Source organism: Marmota marmota, unplaced genomic scaffold (genome assembly GCF_001458135.2).
Source record: "Marmota marmota marmota unplaced genomic scaffold, marMar, whole genome shotgun sequence".
Classification (NCBI taxonomy): Eukaryota; Metazoa; Chordata; class Mammalia; order Rodentia; family Sciuridae; genus Marmota; species Marmota marmota.
Genome location: NW_025999942.1, coordinates 4,485,832 through 4,501,252, shown reverse-complemented (window position 1 = coordinate 4,501,252; position 15,421 = coordinate 4,485,832). Strand labels below are relative to the sequence as shown.

The 15,421-nt window shown below is 36.8% G+C and overlaps 1 protein-coding gene across 5 annotated transcripts; it reads right to left on the bottom strand.

The window, feature by feature from the left end:
- Positions 1-1,274: 1,274 nt before the first annotated feature.
- Positions 1,275-6,783, bottom strand: Commd6 (COMM domain containing 6). 5 transcript variants are annotated; one of them, XM_048801295.1, is made up of 5 exons: positions 6,652-6,769; positions 6,552-6,563; positions 4,128-4,342; positions 3,415-3,567; positions 1,275-1,470 (listed from the first exon to the last, which is right to left on the bottom strand). In XM_048801295.1, the coding sequence occupies exons 3-5, from the start codon at positions 4,155-4,157 to the stop codon at positions 1,420-1,422; spliced, it is 234 nt and encodes a 77-aa protein (XP_048657252.1). In that variant the 5' UTR covers positions 4,158-4,342; positions 6,552-6,563; positions 6,652-6,769; the 3' UTR covers positions 1,275-1,419. The 5 variants fall into 5 exon arrangements, with proteins under 5 accessions (XP_048657252.1, XP_015354215.1, XP_015354216.1 ...); XM_015498729.2 differs by lacking the exon at positions 4,128-4,342 and having other exon boundaries at positions 6,652-6,783; XM_015498730.2 differs by having other exon boundaries at positions 6,552-6,771.
- Positions 6,784-15,421: the final 8,638 nt, after the last annotated feature.

Here is a 15,421-nt window from a genome sequence, read left to right as displayed (position 1 = left end):
TGGGGAATCCACCTCCAATAGTGATTTAGGGAACCATCTTTTAGTTTGTTTTGGGGGGTTTTTGTTGTTTTGATACTATAAGTTGAACCCAGGGGTGCTCTACCACTGAACTACATCCTCGGTCTTTTTTTTCCTTTTTTTTGGACACCAACTGTAAGTTGTTGAAGGTTTTGAAGTTCTTAATTGCAACACTTAAGCATAGGAGAAAACTTGGAAGATGTGAAGGAACAATTTATGACTAAGACTGGAAATGGCTTAGGATATTTCTATCCAGATCTTACTGGCTTCAACCTCACTATGTGGTTCCAGTCTAATTGCAAGGGAAACTGGGAAATAGTCTTCCTGTATGCTCAAAGAAACTGGATGAACATTAGACATTTTTTTAAAATATTACATTTCAAAGGATATACTCCTATGTACAAGCGTTTTGCAGAAGAACTTTAATATTCCCTATTTCTACCAACAGAGCAAAACTACTCAGCAAAAATTCTTGCTTTTCTGAAGCTTAACTGACCAGATTCCTGTGTCAAATGGTTCTCATTTTCTCCCAATGCTTGTGTGAAATTAGGAAAGACCAGGAAAGCGAGCAGCCTTTATATTGCTGCATACACTTGACAGAAAGATGACTGAAGGTAGACATGGCATGTGCAGGGGCTTCCAGGTGACATCCTGCTTTGTGCTACAAAAACCAGAATATCTGCAGTGGACTTTCTAAAAATACAGAATCAACTGAATCTAGGTTAATATAATGTTCTAATATGTAACATTTGTGCCGCCTTCAATTATGGTTTTGATTTTTAAAATATTTAACTCATATACTAGAGCACCCGTTAGAGTGTGCAGTTCAAGCCAGGTGTGGTGGTGCACTCTTATAATCCCAGTGGCTCGGGAGGCTGAGGCAGGAGGATTGCCAAATTCAAAGCCAGCCTCAGCAACTTAGCAAGGCCCTAAGCAACTTAGACCCTGTCTCAAAATATTAAAAAATAAGGGGCTGGGACTATAGCTCAGTGGTAGAGCTCTTGCCTTGCACACGTAAAACACTGGGTTTGATCCTCAGCACCACAGAATAATAAATATATTGTGTTCATCTGTAACTAAAAATTATTTTAAAAATAACAATCATTTATTATTTTTAAAAAATAAAATGGGCTGGAGATGTGGCTTAGTGGTTGAGTGCCCTTAGGTTCAATCCCTGGTACCATAAAATAAATCATGAAGTGTGCAATTCAATAGCTTCTAGTATACTGACAAACTTATACATCAATTACCACTAATTCCTATTTATCTCACTTTTTATTTAGAAAAATGAAAGTATAATTTTCATTCAATAAATATTTGATCCTTATGTAGTTTTTTTGCAGAAGATGAAATCCATTATTTTAGATGATGATAACAATTTATTAGCCAAATAACCAGTTTTCACACAGTTTCAATAATGGCAGCAATGTCCTTGAACTGTCTGTAGAAATTCTGGAAAGAAAGGGGAAAATATTAAATTTGTTTTTAGAGAATATTTAAGTAGTTCCTTTAATTACATCTGACTACTAGGGGCTGTCTAACATTTTTTGCATTTTAATGTTACATACTCAACTAATAAAGACTGCTGTGAAACAAACAAGTGCAACTAGGTACTACACACAAAAATAATATTGTAGAATCAGATTAGTTTACTACTAAACTTTTTTAGAAAGCAGGAGAAAGTTTATGAGGATCACACCAGAAAGATTTATTAAATACACAATACTATCCTAGACACTTAAGATAAAAACAAAATTGACAGATTCATTATGGGTCCCTAACCATTTTCAACCATTTCAGGGTCACAGGGGCTATTTTAAGATTGAGTTCAATTTCAATAAAAGAGACCCAACATTGACAATATCTTATATGGTAGGAATTTATTTCTCTATCATTTAAAAAAATTATTGTGGTTTGGTTGATCTTCTGTAGAATTCTCTTTTAAAAAATCGCAGTTAGGATCAAATTCTGTTTTCCTTTTTCTTCTGTACCTGCTGGGAAGCTGGGAGGCAAATGTGAAACATAACTGCAGCAACTGGATACCCTCTGATTTATACATTTGCATTTTCATTATTATCTTGGCCTTAATTTTCTATTTTATTACTTGAGTATTTATTTGAACTTATATGAAAATGTCATAAAACATAATAAATTGTGACTATTCTTTATGCCAAGGCTCTGGGTTCAATTCCCAGCACCAATGGGGAATGGGGGTGGGGGTGGAGGGGAGAAGCTGAAAGACTGTTCCTTAGCTCTGTTATGTATTTGCCTGGTTACCTTTAGACCACATAAAGAATGTCTTAAAAACAGCTGTCCCCTTCTGGCAGCATGGGAGGCTGAGGCAGGAGGATCACAAATTCAAAGATAGCCTCCGCAACTTAGTGAGGACCTAAGCAACTTAGTGAGACTCTGTCTCAAAAAAATAAATAACAAGAAGGGATGGGGATGTGGCTCAATGGTTAACATTCCTGGGTATAATACTCAGTACCAAAATAAATAAATTTGTCCACTAAATAAAATGTTATATATACCCACACCCCAGTGGTCCCACAGTATTCATGGGGGATTGGTTCCAGGAAGGATTGCCTATAGACTCCAAAATCTAGATGCTTAATTCCCTTATATAAAATTTACTATTTGAAATATAATGTTTATATCACCAATATATGTATGTATTATGTATCATATTATACACACACTCAATGGAATATTATTTTGCCATAAAAAATCCTGCCATACGTAAAAATTTGCATGAATTGGGAGGACATTATGCTAAGTAATATAAGATAGACACAGAAAGACAAATACTACATGATTTCACTTATATAGAATCTAAAAGAGTTGAAGTCAAATCAGAGTAGAATGGCAGTTGTGAGAGGTTATGGGGAACATAGAGATGTTGGTCAAAGAGTATATACTTTCAGTTATAAAAGTTCTAGGACTCTAATGTACAGTTATGGTGGGTATGGTTAATAACAGTATTTTATCTAGTTGAGGTTGATAAGAGTAGATTTTAAGTGTCTTCACCAACACACACACACACACACCCCCCCACACGAGTTAACTATTTGTGGTAATGGATATATTCATTAGCTTGACTATAATAATCCTTACACCATGTATATTTTTATTAAATCACTACAATGTTCTTGAAATTTCCTAATTATACTAACAGAGGATACCTGTCAAAAGTAATTAAATGGCACAACACATAAATTTAGCAATTTTATTGAAAATAATTTATTAAATTTTCAAAGAACAAAATCTAGATCTTTTGTATCTGCTAATACATGTAAAACACATCAATTTCCAAATATTGAAAATTTCCCTTAAGAAAGATTTTATACACTTCACAAGCAATAATTATACTAAAATTCAATGAGTTAAACTACGAACCTGAAACTGTGGAATTGTCATTTCAAAGGACTTGTTCTTTACTTGGCCAGAATGATCTGCCACTTTTAGCATCACAGCAACATAAGGATACTTAAGAGATCTGCAACTGTCGGAGCTCACAGCCATACCCAGTTTCCACTGAAAATCGACAAGCTTTAACAAAACAGTATAAAACAATAAATTAGTAACATCATTGCCTTGAATGCAAATATTATTCAATTTTACTGCTCTCAACTCAACTTTTAGTTTCAATGCAGGTCATAAAATACAGAATCTTCATTTAATATCATTTCAGAAACAATTAACAAGGGACATAAATAGAGTTATAAAACAACATTGTCGAGGGCTGGGATGTAGCTCAATGACAAAGCATCTGCCTTGCATTCGAAAAGCCCTGGGTTCGACTCCCCAGTTCCAAAAGAGACAAAAAACCTTTCATAACCAACTTGAATCTAATGTATGAAATATGATATGTCAAGAGCTTTATAATGTTTTGAACAACCAATAAAAAAAAATAAAAAAAAAATTAAAAAAAAATAAAACAACATTGTCATATTTACAAAAGAAAAAAGCAAAAAGTGAAAAAAAAAAAACCAAACCTCTACAGAATGGATAATATAAGTAGATGACATTGAAGTATTGGTTTTCCTTAAAAGGTTTAAATTTTGTTCTGGCAATTCAGTGGCCTTCAAACACGTTGAAGCATCTTTTACCTCACTTTCCTGTTCCAGATGCTTCCTCATTCCACAAACAAAAAATCCTCAAATGCAAGATGGGTTACGTGATCTTCATAATTAGTTGAGGCTCACATGAGAATCATTCCAGTTTCTTTCCTCACCATAGTCCTCAAGCTCAAACCTTACATTAGCATAAATAATGATGTAGTTTTAAGATTTCATCAGTGTTCATGATGGTCAGGTGATGTGCTCTGTAATTTACATGTATTAAATGCCTCAGTGAGTCAGCATAACATTATGGATTTTTTCCATTTTGCAAATGACAAATCCCAATTTCAGAGAGCTAAGGTAATGTGTACCAGGTCACACAGTTCTGGAATCAGAAGAGAAACCAATGTCTGCATGACTCCAAAGACTACATGCTTATAAACTACTAGCTGCTTCAATACTTTATCTAGTTCCTGTCAATGATTGTTCAGTGTTGTTATGGCATAAATCAGGACTGGACAAATGCAACTCTTAATATTGACTTTAAAACATAAGGCTGTGGGTGAAAGAATTTTGTCTGTCTTCTTTTGAAAGATTAGACAGGCGCGTGACACGCAGCAGGCATTCTAAAAACTCACGTCTGCTACCAAACTAACGTTTGCCCTGTGTTCTTCTCTGACAGATCAGAGAACTGTTGATTTTTCAGTAAGCTCAGCTTTTAGTTTCTACTAAAAGTTAATACTGTGTCCTAAAAGGGTAAATTTCTTATATACTGGTCCAGAAACTAGAAGCTCTGATTTCTTTTAATAGATTTATTGCAAGGTACTTTATAATTTATTTCTTGTTTAAAATTATATTTCAAACTTTGTTTCTGAACTTTAAAAAAAAAAACAATGGTGGGCTGAGGATATGGCTCAAGCAGCAGCGCGCTCGCCTGGCATGCATGGGGTGCTGGGTTCGATCCTCAGCACCACATAAAAAAATAAAAAAATAAAGATGTTGTGTCCACCAAAAACTAAAAAATAAATATTAAATCTCTTGATAAACTCATTATAAATCAAATGATGTTTGTAAATTATCTTGGCTTTTCCTGCACAGAAAAAAAATCAGATAACCTATGAATGAATGTATGGATGGAATGTATAGCAGACTTAATGGTCATGCAAACATGTTCATGTCCTAATCCCTGAACACTGAGTTACCCTATGTGATAAAACAAATATTAAAGACTTAACAAAATCAAGGATCTTGAGATGGGAAGGCTTTTCTGGATTATCCAGGGAAGCTCAATGTAATCACAGCGTCTTTGTAAAAAGGGAATAAAGAAGGTCAGAGTCAGAGAAGAAAGCAGGGGTTGAAATGATGTGTTTTGAAGATGAAAGTAGAGTCCATAAGCCAAGAAAAGGAGGCAGTTTCTAAGAGCAGGAAAAGACAAGAGATTCCCATACAACCTTGAAAAAAGAGCCATGCCAACATCTTAATTTTAGTTCTAGAAGACTGGTTTTATACTTCTGACCTCCTGAACTCTAAGATGATAGATTTGCTGTTTTAAGCCAAAATAAACAAACAAATTTAAAAGTTCAATTAGGAAACCCTATAATCTAATATAACTCAGTTTCAAGATATCTTTATTCAAGCACGCCATTTAATAAGTGAACAAAGTGATTTATGAGAGATTGAATAAAAATGCACTAACCTATGTAACTGAGCAAAGACAGGTAGAGGACTGATTACTATCTCCCTGAGTTCCCCTATCTCTCAGGTATCCTCAAAAGCAACAGCAAGATCAGAGGGAGACAAAAGACAGAGCAGTCAATGGACACCTCTCTTGGCTCCTGTATTTGCATTATTTCTTATCTCAGCCCTTTTTTATATTTTATATGGATCTGGATAACTCTTGACCCCAAACCTTCTAGTTTTAGGATTCTTCTTCAAGGAGCATTATAAGTAATTTGTCCAAAAATAGTTTATTAGCTGCAAACACTTGAAACAGAAACGGAACCAAGATGTTCTTGAAAACACTATTGTTTTTCAACATACATCACACACACACACTCTCTGAAAGGTTAAAAAGTTATACTCCATCTTCAAAATAACCTTTCTCAAGTGCAAGAAAAGTCATCGGTGCTACCTTTGTCAATTTTAGTAATTTCTTATGTGCCCATCACATTCTAAAATAGTGTATTCCTACCTTCGAATACAGGTCGCCTAATTAAGGAAGAACAAGACTTTGTACTCTTTGCACTAGCGCTGGCTGGAGAAGCTTAAATTACAATGGCAGCAGCATCACCTCGCGCGCACGGGGGAAAGAGCAATGCAGGGATGCGGGCTGGAGAACACCGGCTTGAGGACACAGGTTATGAAATGCAAGGACAGGGCACGGCACACTGCGACGCCGTTCTCCGGGAGCGGCCGCCAGCCCTTGACCAGCAGAGGCCGGCTGAGGACAAGGCAGGAGGGCCACTCACTCACCTGGTTGGTGACCTGAAACGGAAGCAGAAAACACAATTTATGAGACGATCTTGCTTGCTCAGGGCTCCTCTGATCCTTCTCCTTCCAGGCCGAGCCTCACCTGCGATTTAGCATCCAGGATTGGCTCCTGAGACCGAGACGCCTCCATGGCAAAAGCGAAGAGTTGGTCCTGCAGCCTCAGGCTGAGGCTCCCTCGGACCAACACTTCCGCTTCCTGCCCTTCGCGGACCAGCGCACGCAGCCGACGGTGGGTAGGGAGTGGAAAAAAACATCTTTGCGGAACTCAACTTTCGTCTCAAGTAAGCATCAGTTTTAAGTAAAGGTTCAGTACTATGTAGGTTGATATGGATAAAAAGGCCGAAGACTTAGGAGACATCTAGCGAGGGGAAGGAATAATTACATTCAGGACGCTCTTCCCCCGATCCTAGGCTGCAGTTATGGGCTCTTCCAGTCGGGGGCGGGGCACAGAGTAGACCGCCTGTTCTGGCCTAACCTAACTTGAAATCTCCTGCACAACCACACCCACTACTTTCGATTTTTGTCCCGCGAAGGAGATGGTTGTGGGAACACAGAGGTGCTTTAAACCCTGGGATTTACTTCACTGGAGGGAGGGACTGGAGGATGCGATTCTTCATCTTTCCTGTCATTAAACTCCAATGCACAACATAACTACAGCAATACTTTGTCATCCGGTCTTGCCTCTTTCTCTTACTGAATTTGAATGAATTCTACACAAAATACACAGAGGGGTTTCTTTCCCCTGCCAATTTATTTTTAAAAACTTGAAACATATTTTTTAAAATGTTTCGAAAATAGTTCTATGAACATCCCTATATCCTTCATCCACATTCACTAACTGTCAAGGATTTATACTTTTGTTTATCACTGCCTATGTACACAGTAATGAGGCTGCTTCATTCCCCAATACTTGAGTGCATATCTTCTAAAACAAATTTAGCATTGATAAAATAAGATTATCTAATAAATAGGCTAAGTTAAAATTCCCAATCATTTCAACACTATTCTTGAAAGTTATTTCTTCCACCAACCAGAATCTAATCAAGTGCTGTGGTTGAAGTTAGTAATCAGGACTCTTTAGTTTCTAATCTAGAAATGTACTGGTGAGGTGATGGATGAAATTCCTCTTTGGAGGCTAGAGGGGAGAATCTGCTTTCAGATTCAAATTGTTATTTAAAAAGAAAGAAAGAAAAGAACCAGGTCTGGTGGCACACTCCTGTTAATCTCACTGAGGCAGGAGGATCTCCAGTTTCAGGCCTGTTAAGGCAATTTAGTAAGACCCTAGGGCCGTAGCTTAGTAGTAGAGTGCCCCTGGGCTCAATCTCCAGTACCAAAAAAAATAAAAAATTAAATTGTTAGAAAAATTTAGTTTTGTACATTTGTTTTCTTGCTGGTTTTAGACTGGGATTCTCAGCTTTCTTAACATGTACTCCCTGCCTCTATCTTCAAAGCCAACAAAACCTCCCCCTGTTTTCTGATCTCTTCCTCTGCAGCATTTCTCCTCTGCCTTCTTTTACCACATCTGATTCCAGCCAGAGAAAGTTCTCTATGTTTAAGGGTTGAAATGTTTAGATCAGACATACACAAATAATCTAGAATAACCTTCCTAAGGTACATGACTTTAATTACATCTGAAAAGTTCCTTCAGAGAAGTACCTAGATTAGTGTTCATTGAAAAAATCAGGGGAGGGCTGGGGTCATGGCTCAGTGGTAGCGCGCTTGCTTGCCTAGCATGTGTGAGGCACTGGGTTCGATTCTCAGTACCACATATAAATAAAATAAAATAAAGGTCCATCAACAACTAAAAAAAAAAAGAAAGAATCAGAGGATGAGAGTTGAGCATTTCTGGAATCCTGCCTTTTACAAACACCACTCATTGTGTTGTTGGAGAATTATGTTGGCTAATGCATGTAAAACAACTAAAATTATACCTGGAATGTAGCTCTCATTAAACATACTAATTAGCTTGAGAACATAGTCCCTGAAATAATCAAAAGATTTCCTTCCTATGGAATTCAGATGAAAAGATAGAACAATATTGCACATCCAGTTGGTCAGTGAATTTGTTCTATTTGTCAAGAAATCTTTCCCCTTAGCTCTTGGCTGCCATAATATTTATGCTCCACAGGGCGTGTGCATACAACACACACATACAAATTTCGACTGTAAAAATGTTCCAAAAAAGATAAAAAGATACATTTTAAAAATTAATATTTATTATTTCTCTATTTTTCATTCATTCATTTAAAGCTGTTGATTATTTTATTATTCAGTATAAGTGTCCCTTTCCTAAAACCATGGATCTAATTTAGGGAGAATAAAATATCAGTAGTGTTTAAGGAAATCTCTGCCAATTCTTACTCTCCATTTTGTGTTCTGGACATTCCAGCAACATATCTGATAAACTGTTTATTTTTAAGACCTTTGTCTTACCAGAGATCAGAACTTATACAAGTTTCACACTTGGAAAATATGAATTTTATGAATAGTGTTAAGGAAAATGCTAAAATTTAAGGTGCATGAGTATAACTTTTGTTTTATATTTAATGTCATCTCATGACATGTAAGTAGGACATATAAGTCAGAAAATATGGCAGTCTTGCAGTAAACCTAATACTATTATATGCATAGGAGGAAGTCTACAGAACTATGTCATGAACTTCTGATCAAGAGGTTACAGTGTAATAGGGAAAACAAAATTGACACATGTGAAGCAAGAAATACTTCAGTTTAAGCTCTTATCTTGGGGGTTTAAAAAAATTTTTTTTAGTTGTAAATGGAGACAATACCTTTATTTTATTTATTATTTTATGTGGTGCTGAGGATTGAACCCAGTGCCTCACACATGTGAGGCAAGTGCTCTACTACTGAGCCATAACCCCAGCCCTCTTAGGGCTTTTTTATGCCAAGTGATAGAAATCCAACTCAAGCTAGTATAAGCAATATAGCAGGAATTATTGTCTCACAGCTTCCACAGCTAAGGGTGGAACGTGCTGCAGAGACAACAGAATTGTGAGATTTGAATAGCAAAGGGCCCAGTCTTTGTTTCTCAGCTACTATCTGCTTATCTTGTGGCTGCATTTTCTTAGATTTTTCCATAAGCTGCTGGGGAAGGGGAACAGTGCCTATAGACATATGACCACCAGCATGTTTGGGATTAAATTACGGTTCATGATCCAAGGGATAAGAAGCAGCCACCTACCCTTCAACAACAATTTTCAGAGAAAGACTGATTAACCTGCTTGGGTCATATGCGCAAGCCTTGGACAAATATTTGTTCTAGGGTGATGTATTACTATTTTTGCTCCATGGCCCCTATTGTCTGTAAGGGGTTGAACTGTGTCATTGGTAAAGTCACTAGCACCAGTAGGGGTGAAAGATATACCCTATAGGAGATATAGGTAAGGATGATGTAACACAACTTAGATTAAAAATGCTAAGGAAACAAAAACAAATGTTCACTAAACATATATACATATTACTATACTATATGATACTATACTATCAATGAACACAGTAGGCAGAATAATAGCCTTCCAAAAATGTCCGCTTCCCAATCCCCAGAATCTATGAATATATTATGTTGCATAGCATTGGGAAATTAAGGTTGATAATCAGTTGGTCTTAAAAGGAGATGTTCCAGGATTAATCAGGTGAGTAGATGTAATGACCAGAATCCTTAAATGTGGTAGATGGAGGCAGACTGGTTAGAGATAGCATCAGAATAATACCATGTGAGAAAGATTTAACTGGCTTTTGATGGATTTGAATATAAAAGGATACAAAGAGCCAAAGAATGCAGACAGCCTTTGGAAGTTGGAATAGGAAAGAAAACAGAGTCTTCCACATAGATGCCAAAAGAAGCACGTCCTGCCAACACTTTTAAGTATAGCCCAGTGATAGCCATTTAAGAGGTCTGAACTTCAGATTGTAGAATGATACTTTTTTTCGGGTATCAGGGATTGAACTCAGGGGCACTTAACCACTGAGCCACATTCCCACTTTTTTTTTTATATATTTATTTTTTAGTTGTAGTTGGATACAATACCTTTATTTTATTATTTTTTTTAATGTAGTGTTTGAACCCAGGGCCTTGCATGTGCTAGGCAAGTGCTCTACCACTGAGCCACAATTCCAGCCCACCCCTTCTTTGTATTTTATTTAGAGGCAGGGTCTCCCTGAGTTGCTTAGTGCCTCGATAATTTGCTGAGACTGTCTTTGAACTCACAATCCTTCTGCCTCAGACTCCTGAGCTGCTGGGATTATAGGTGTGTGCCACTGTGCACATTTATATTGTTTTAAATAAGTAGAGTTGTGGTAATTTGTCACAGTAGCACCATAAAACTAAGAGAGTGGAGAGAGTATCAATGAAGTGCTAGGAGCTTTACAGGCCCAAATCTAAGTCCCTCTTTCATCACTTCTCTGTGTGACTACAGCTAGTCTTGGAGCGTCAGCTTTTCATCTGTAAAAATAGAGCTATTATTATTTGTCTCAAGAGGTTTTTATGTAGCATAAATATGATTATGTATGTAAAGCAAATAGCCAAGTTCCTGAACAAATACTGGCTGCTTTATCATCATTGTGATATTCAATCCTCCAAAGAAGCCCATAAGTTATCTAGATCACACATTCTAGCTATTTTAAAGATAAGAAAATTGAAGTTCAGGAGTGCTACATGACATCAGTTAGCTAAAAGCTACCTAGCACTTCAATGGTCTGGTTTAATTTTGTTTGCAATCTAATTTCAGAGAGATCCCTGATTCCCAGGGTACCTGCTGAATCCTTTTCAGCTGCTTTTTTTTTTTTAAAAAAATATCTCTATTTTACTTATTTATTTTTATGTGGTACTAAGGATTGAACCCAGGGCCTCACACGTGCTAGGCAAGCGCTCTACCACTGAGCCACAACCCCAGCCCTTTCAGTTGCTTTCTGCTGACTGAATGTGTTGTACACCAGGCTATTCAAGAACATGAGTGCTTGATAGGAGCAGTGATACATGCCTGTAATCTCAACTACTCAGAGGCTGAGGCAGGAGGATCACAAGTGCAAAGCCAGCCTGGGCAAATTTAGCAAGACCCTGTCTCAAAAAAATAAAAAAGACTGGGGTGCAGCTCAGTAGTAAAACACTCCTAGGTTTGATCCCCAGTATCACACACACACAAAATTTTGAGTGCTTGTGTGTGTTTTGTGATGGCGGTAATAGTGATGGTGGTGGGATGGTAATGGCAATCAATGGACAGTATAAGGAAAGATGTACAACTGGGAATAAACATGATCACTTATATTGCATCCTAAGGGTTTTAGAGCTTAAAGCAAGGCTTAAAATTCTTAGCTTTTGGGCAAAGTCTGGCCTACTCACATATTAATAACCACAAAGAAAGCAAAATAGTTATATCAGAACCTCTAATGCATTTAGAAAACTTTCACATGAAATTCATACTGCATTTCATCAATTCTTAAACGTTCTTGTTTTCACATTAACACCTCAAGAAATTTTACTGCATGTTGCATCAGATGGCTTCTTCACCCAAGCAGCACTTGTGACTCAGTTGTTTTTGCAGGTGTGCCTGAATGTGGTCATAGCTCTTTAACACTTCTACTAAGTCATGATTATTACTGCCTCTATACTTATTATGTATAATTGCCATTCAAATTATCTTTAAAAAGATTATGCTGTGATTTGACATAACAAAAATATCCATTGTAGAAATAGGCATGAAAACAGAACAGTGTGTTTTAAATTGTATTGATGAAACAGATATGGATTATTGGAGGAATGATCACAATTCTATGTTTTCTTGCAAAGCAACTAAATAATTTACAATTTTCAAAAGAAGTGGGTAATGGCTGGGGTTTTGCTGGTGGAGTGCTTGTCTAGCATGTGTGAGGCACTGGATTTGATTCTCAGCATCACATATAAATAAATAAAATAAAGGTCCATTGACAACTAAAAAATATTTTTTAAAAAAGAAGTGGATAGCTTTGAGTAGTGTTAAACTCAGTTTAAGTTGGACCTCAATTTGTCTCCATGCTTGAGCGATAAAGTTTGACCTAAAGTGGCCTCTGTAAATAGTGAACTATACCCTAGCTTGACCTGTAGACAAATTGTAATCTAAGAGTGTACCCTTGTAACCGAGCAATCAAGTGTTAGCCAACCACAGGTGGCAAAATTATAAAACTATGTCCAAATAAAGCAAATGTCTCATCACCCTATAAGTCAAATGCCAATTGCAGCTAATCAGGTTGTTTTGGTATGTCACTTTGATTTTTCTTACAAAAAATGTAATGTGCACATGTGGTGGTATGGGGCATTCTGAACCAACTGGTCCAGAATGCCTCCTGGTTGTAGAATCTTTTCTTGCTTAAATGAACTTTGTTAAATTTAACTAATCTCAGATTTTTGCTTTAATAATAGATAAAGCAAAATAGTTGCTAATTTCAGTTTAAGAGTGAAGAAATAACCAAATCTTTCAGAAAATAAAAAGTGAATTTATAAGGATGAGATAGCAGTTTCTAAGTTTCAAGTACTCTTGTTAAGGCATCAAACATTAATATGTCAAAACTTCTTTCTGTCTTTGAATGGAAACTACTGAATTCTGAGGTTGTATGTTTTATCAGTTACTGAAAAAAAAATGAAACTATGTGATAAAATGATGATAAATCCTGATGTTCTTTGGCAACCATTAGAATTATATTGCTATTGTCAGGTGTGGTAGCACACACCTATAATTCCAGCAACTCAGGAGGCTGAAACAGGAGGAGTGCAAGTTTGATCTTGCAATCAAACTTGCCATCCTCAGCAACTTAACAAGGCCCTCAACAACTTACTGAGATCCTGTCTCAAAATAAGAAAGAGAAAGTTTGGGGATGTTACTTAGTGGTAAAGCACCCCTGGCTTAAATTCCCAGTTTCCCCCCTGAAAATTATACTCCTAAGGCAACTGAAAGTGCAAGTGCATGGATTTATATAAATAAATGGCAAGTCTCTATGACAGTATGTATAGGCATGCCACAATATTTATTATAAAATTGTAAAATATTTAATTAAAAAATTCCATTATGATGATATTATGCATACCAACAGAACCATTGCTCCTAAGGAAATAGTTTAGATTCTGGGAGCCTCTGTCCACATTTCATTAGCTGATCAATACATAACCTTATTTTATGGGCATTTCCCTTTAAAGTTACAATATATATTGTTGATTCATTAACACCAAACTATGGCTGGCAATACCATAACTCAAAGCCTATAATAAGCTTATCTAAACAAACTTATTTTCTCTGCAAGGAACATCATAGTTTTCTTATACTTTGAAACAATAGGCAGTACTTCATCGTTATGCTTGGGAACTACAAGCAGGGACTTTATAAACATTGAAATCACTTACAAAAAGCAGAAAAATGAGGAAAATGTAACACTAAATAGATCAAAAAATGGGCACTAGTTTCCGGTATGAAAACTGCAACAAGAAGGCAGAGTATGGCCTTGCTTAACCTCAATTTTCATTTGCCACTCTGTGCATGTGTGGATGACTGCAGAAGTACTTGGAATGTTGATTCCTGAGTTTTATATACATTTTAGCAAGACAAATTAAAAATGCAGACCCCACTAATCATGAATTTGTCCCCTAGTAGAAAAAATTCCAAAGTTATATGGCAAGGACTAAGAATAAAGAGAGGGTTAAAAAAATTGGCACCAATGATGGCAAATCTTGGGCCCCATCTCAGACTTATTGAATCAGAAACTTGCATTTCAGGCTCCCCAGGTGTTTGCATGTACATTCAAGTTGAAGAAACACTGCCCTTCATGTCATAGTAGGTATTTCAATGCCAGAAGGTGGAAGTTAAAGCATATTAAGATTAGAGGCCTGCTACATTTGTAAAGTTTTAGGTGTCCAAAGTTCTGGGGCATGCTAGGACAACCTCTCTAACCTATCTCTTTATTAATAGGAAAATGGCAGAGTACTTGGTGGGTCTCTTTGGCTTTTAGAGACCGTGTATACCACTTTTGGGAAGATAGCTCCAACACATTCATTGTGTGACTTAGAAGACTGCCAGTTTCAGAAGGTTCCTGAGCAGGACAATCCATACTGAGATGAAAGTTGCCTCGCTATCTGACCCTTTATCTCACTCCTTTGTCTCAATAGTGTGAGAGATGTCTACAGTAGATAAGGATATTATGTGGAATCTTAGGCAAATACTGATAAGAGAGTCATATAGTAGAACCTCAGCATTCTGGAGCAAAGCTTTTCTTACAATACCAAGACATTTGAAAATTTAGCCCCTGATATGTTACTGGGCCCTAGTAGAGACCAAGAGCCTGACCATGCAACTCAAATGATCATGAGCTGGACATTGCCAGGTTTACCAAGTCACAGTGTTAAATGGATACAGTAGCAATCTATCAGATAGAAAAGGAGAAAGAGGAGCCCAGGACTGGAAATGCCAGTGAATGGAAGAACAGTAGTTATAGGAACATGAATGGGAGAGTTGGAAGTTCCTCAAGGAAGGCAAGCTCAGTATAATAAAATTATCTTTATCCTTTTCCCGTGCTCCTTTCTCCCTGAATTCCCTCTTCTGGGTACAGAGTGATAATATTCACTCAATCCCAGGCAAAATTTCTGGAATCATCACTGAGGACTCCTTCTCAACCAAGGGGTAGAACATGAGCAACTTTAGCTCCTCAGCATTAATCTTTTGCAAAATTTCACATTATTGACAAATGCTATTTCTGCATATCTAATTATGCTATTCTTTTTTTTTTTTTGATGAGATGCGAGAGTAGAGAGAGAGAGAGAGAGAGAGAGAGAAGTATTATTTATTCTTAGTTTCGGATTGGATCACAAGCAT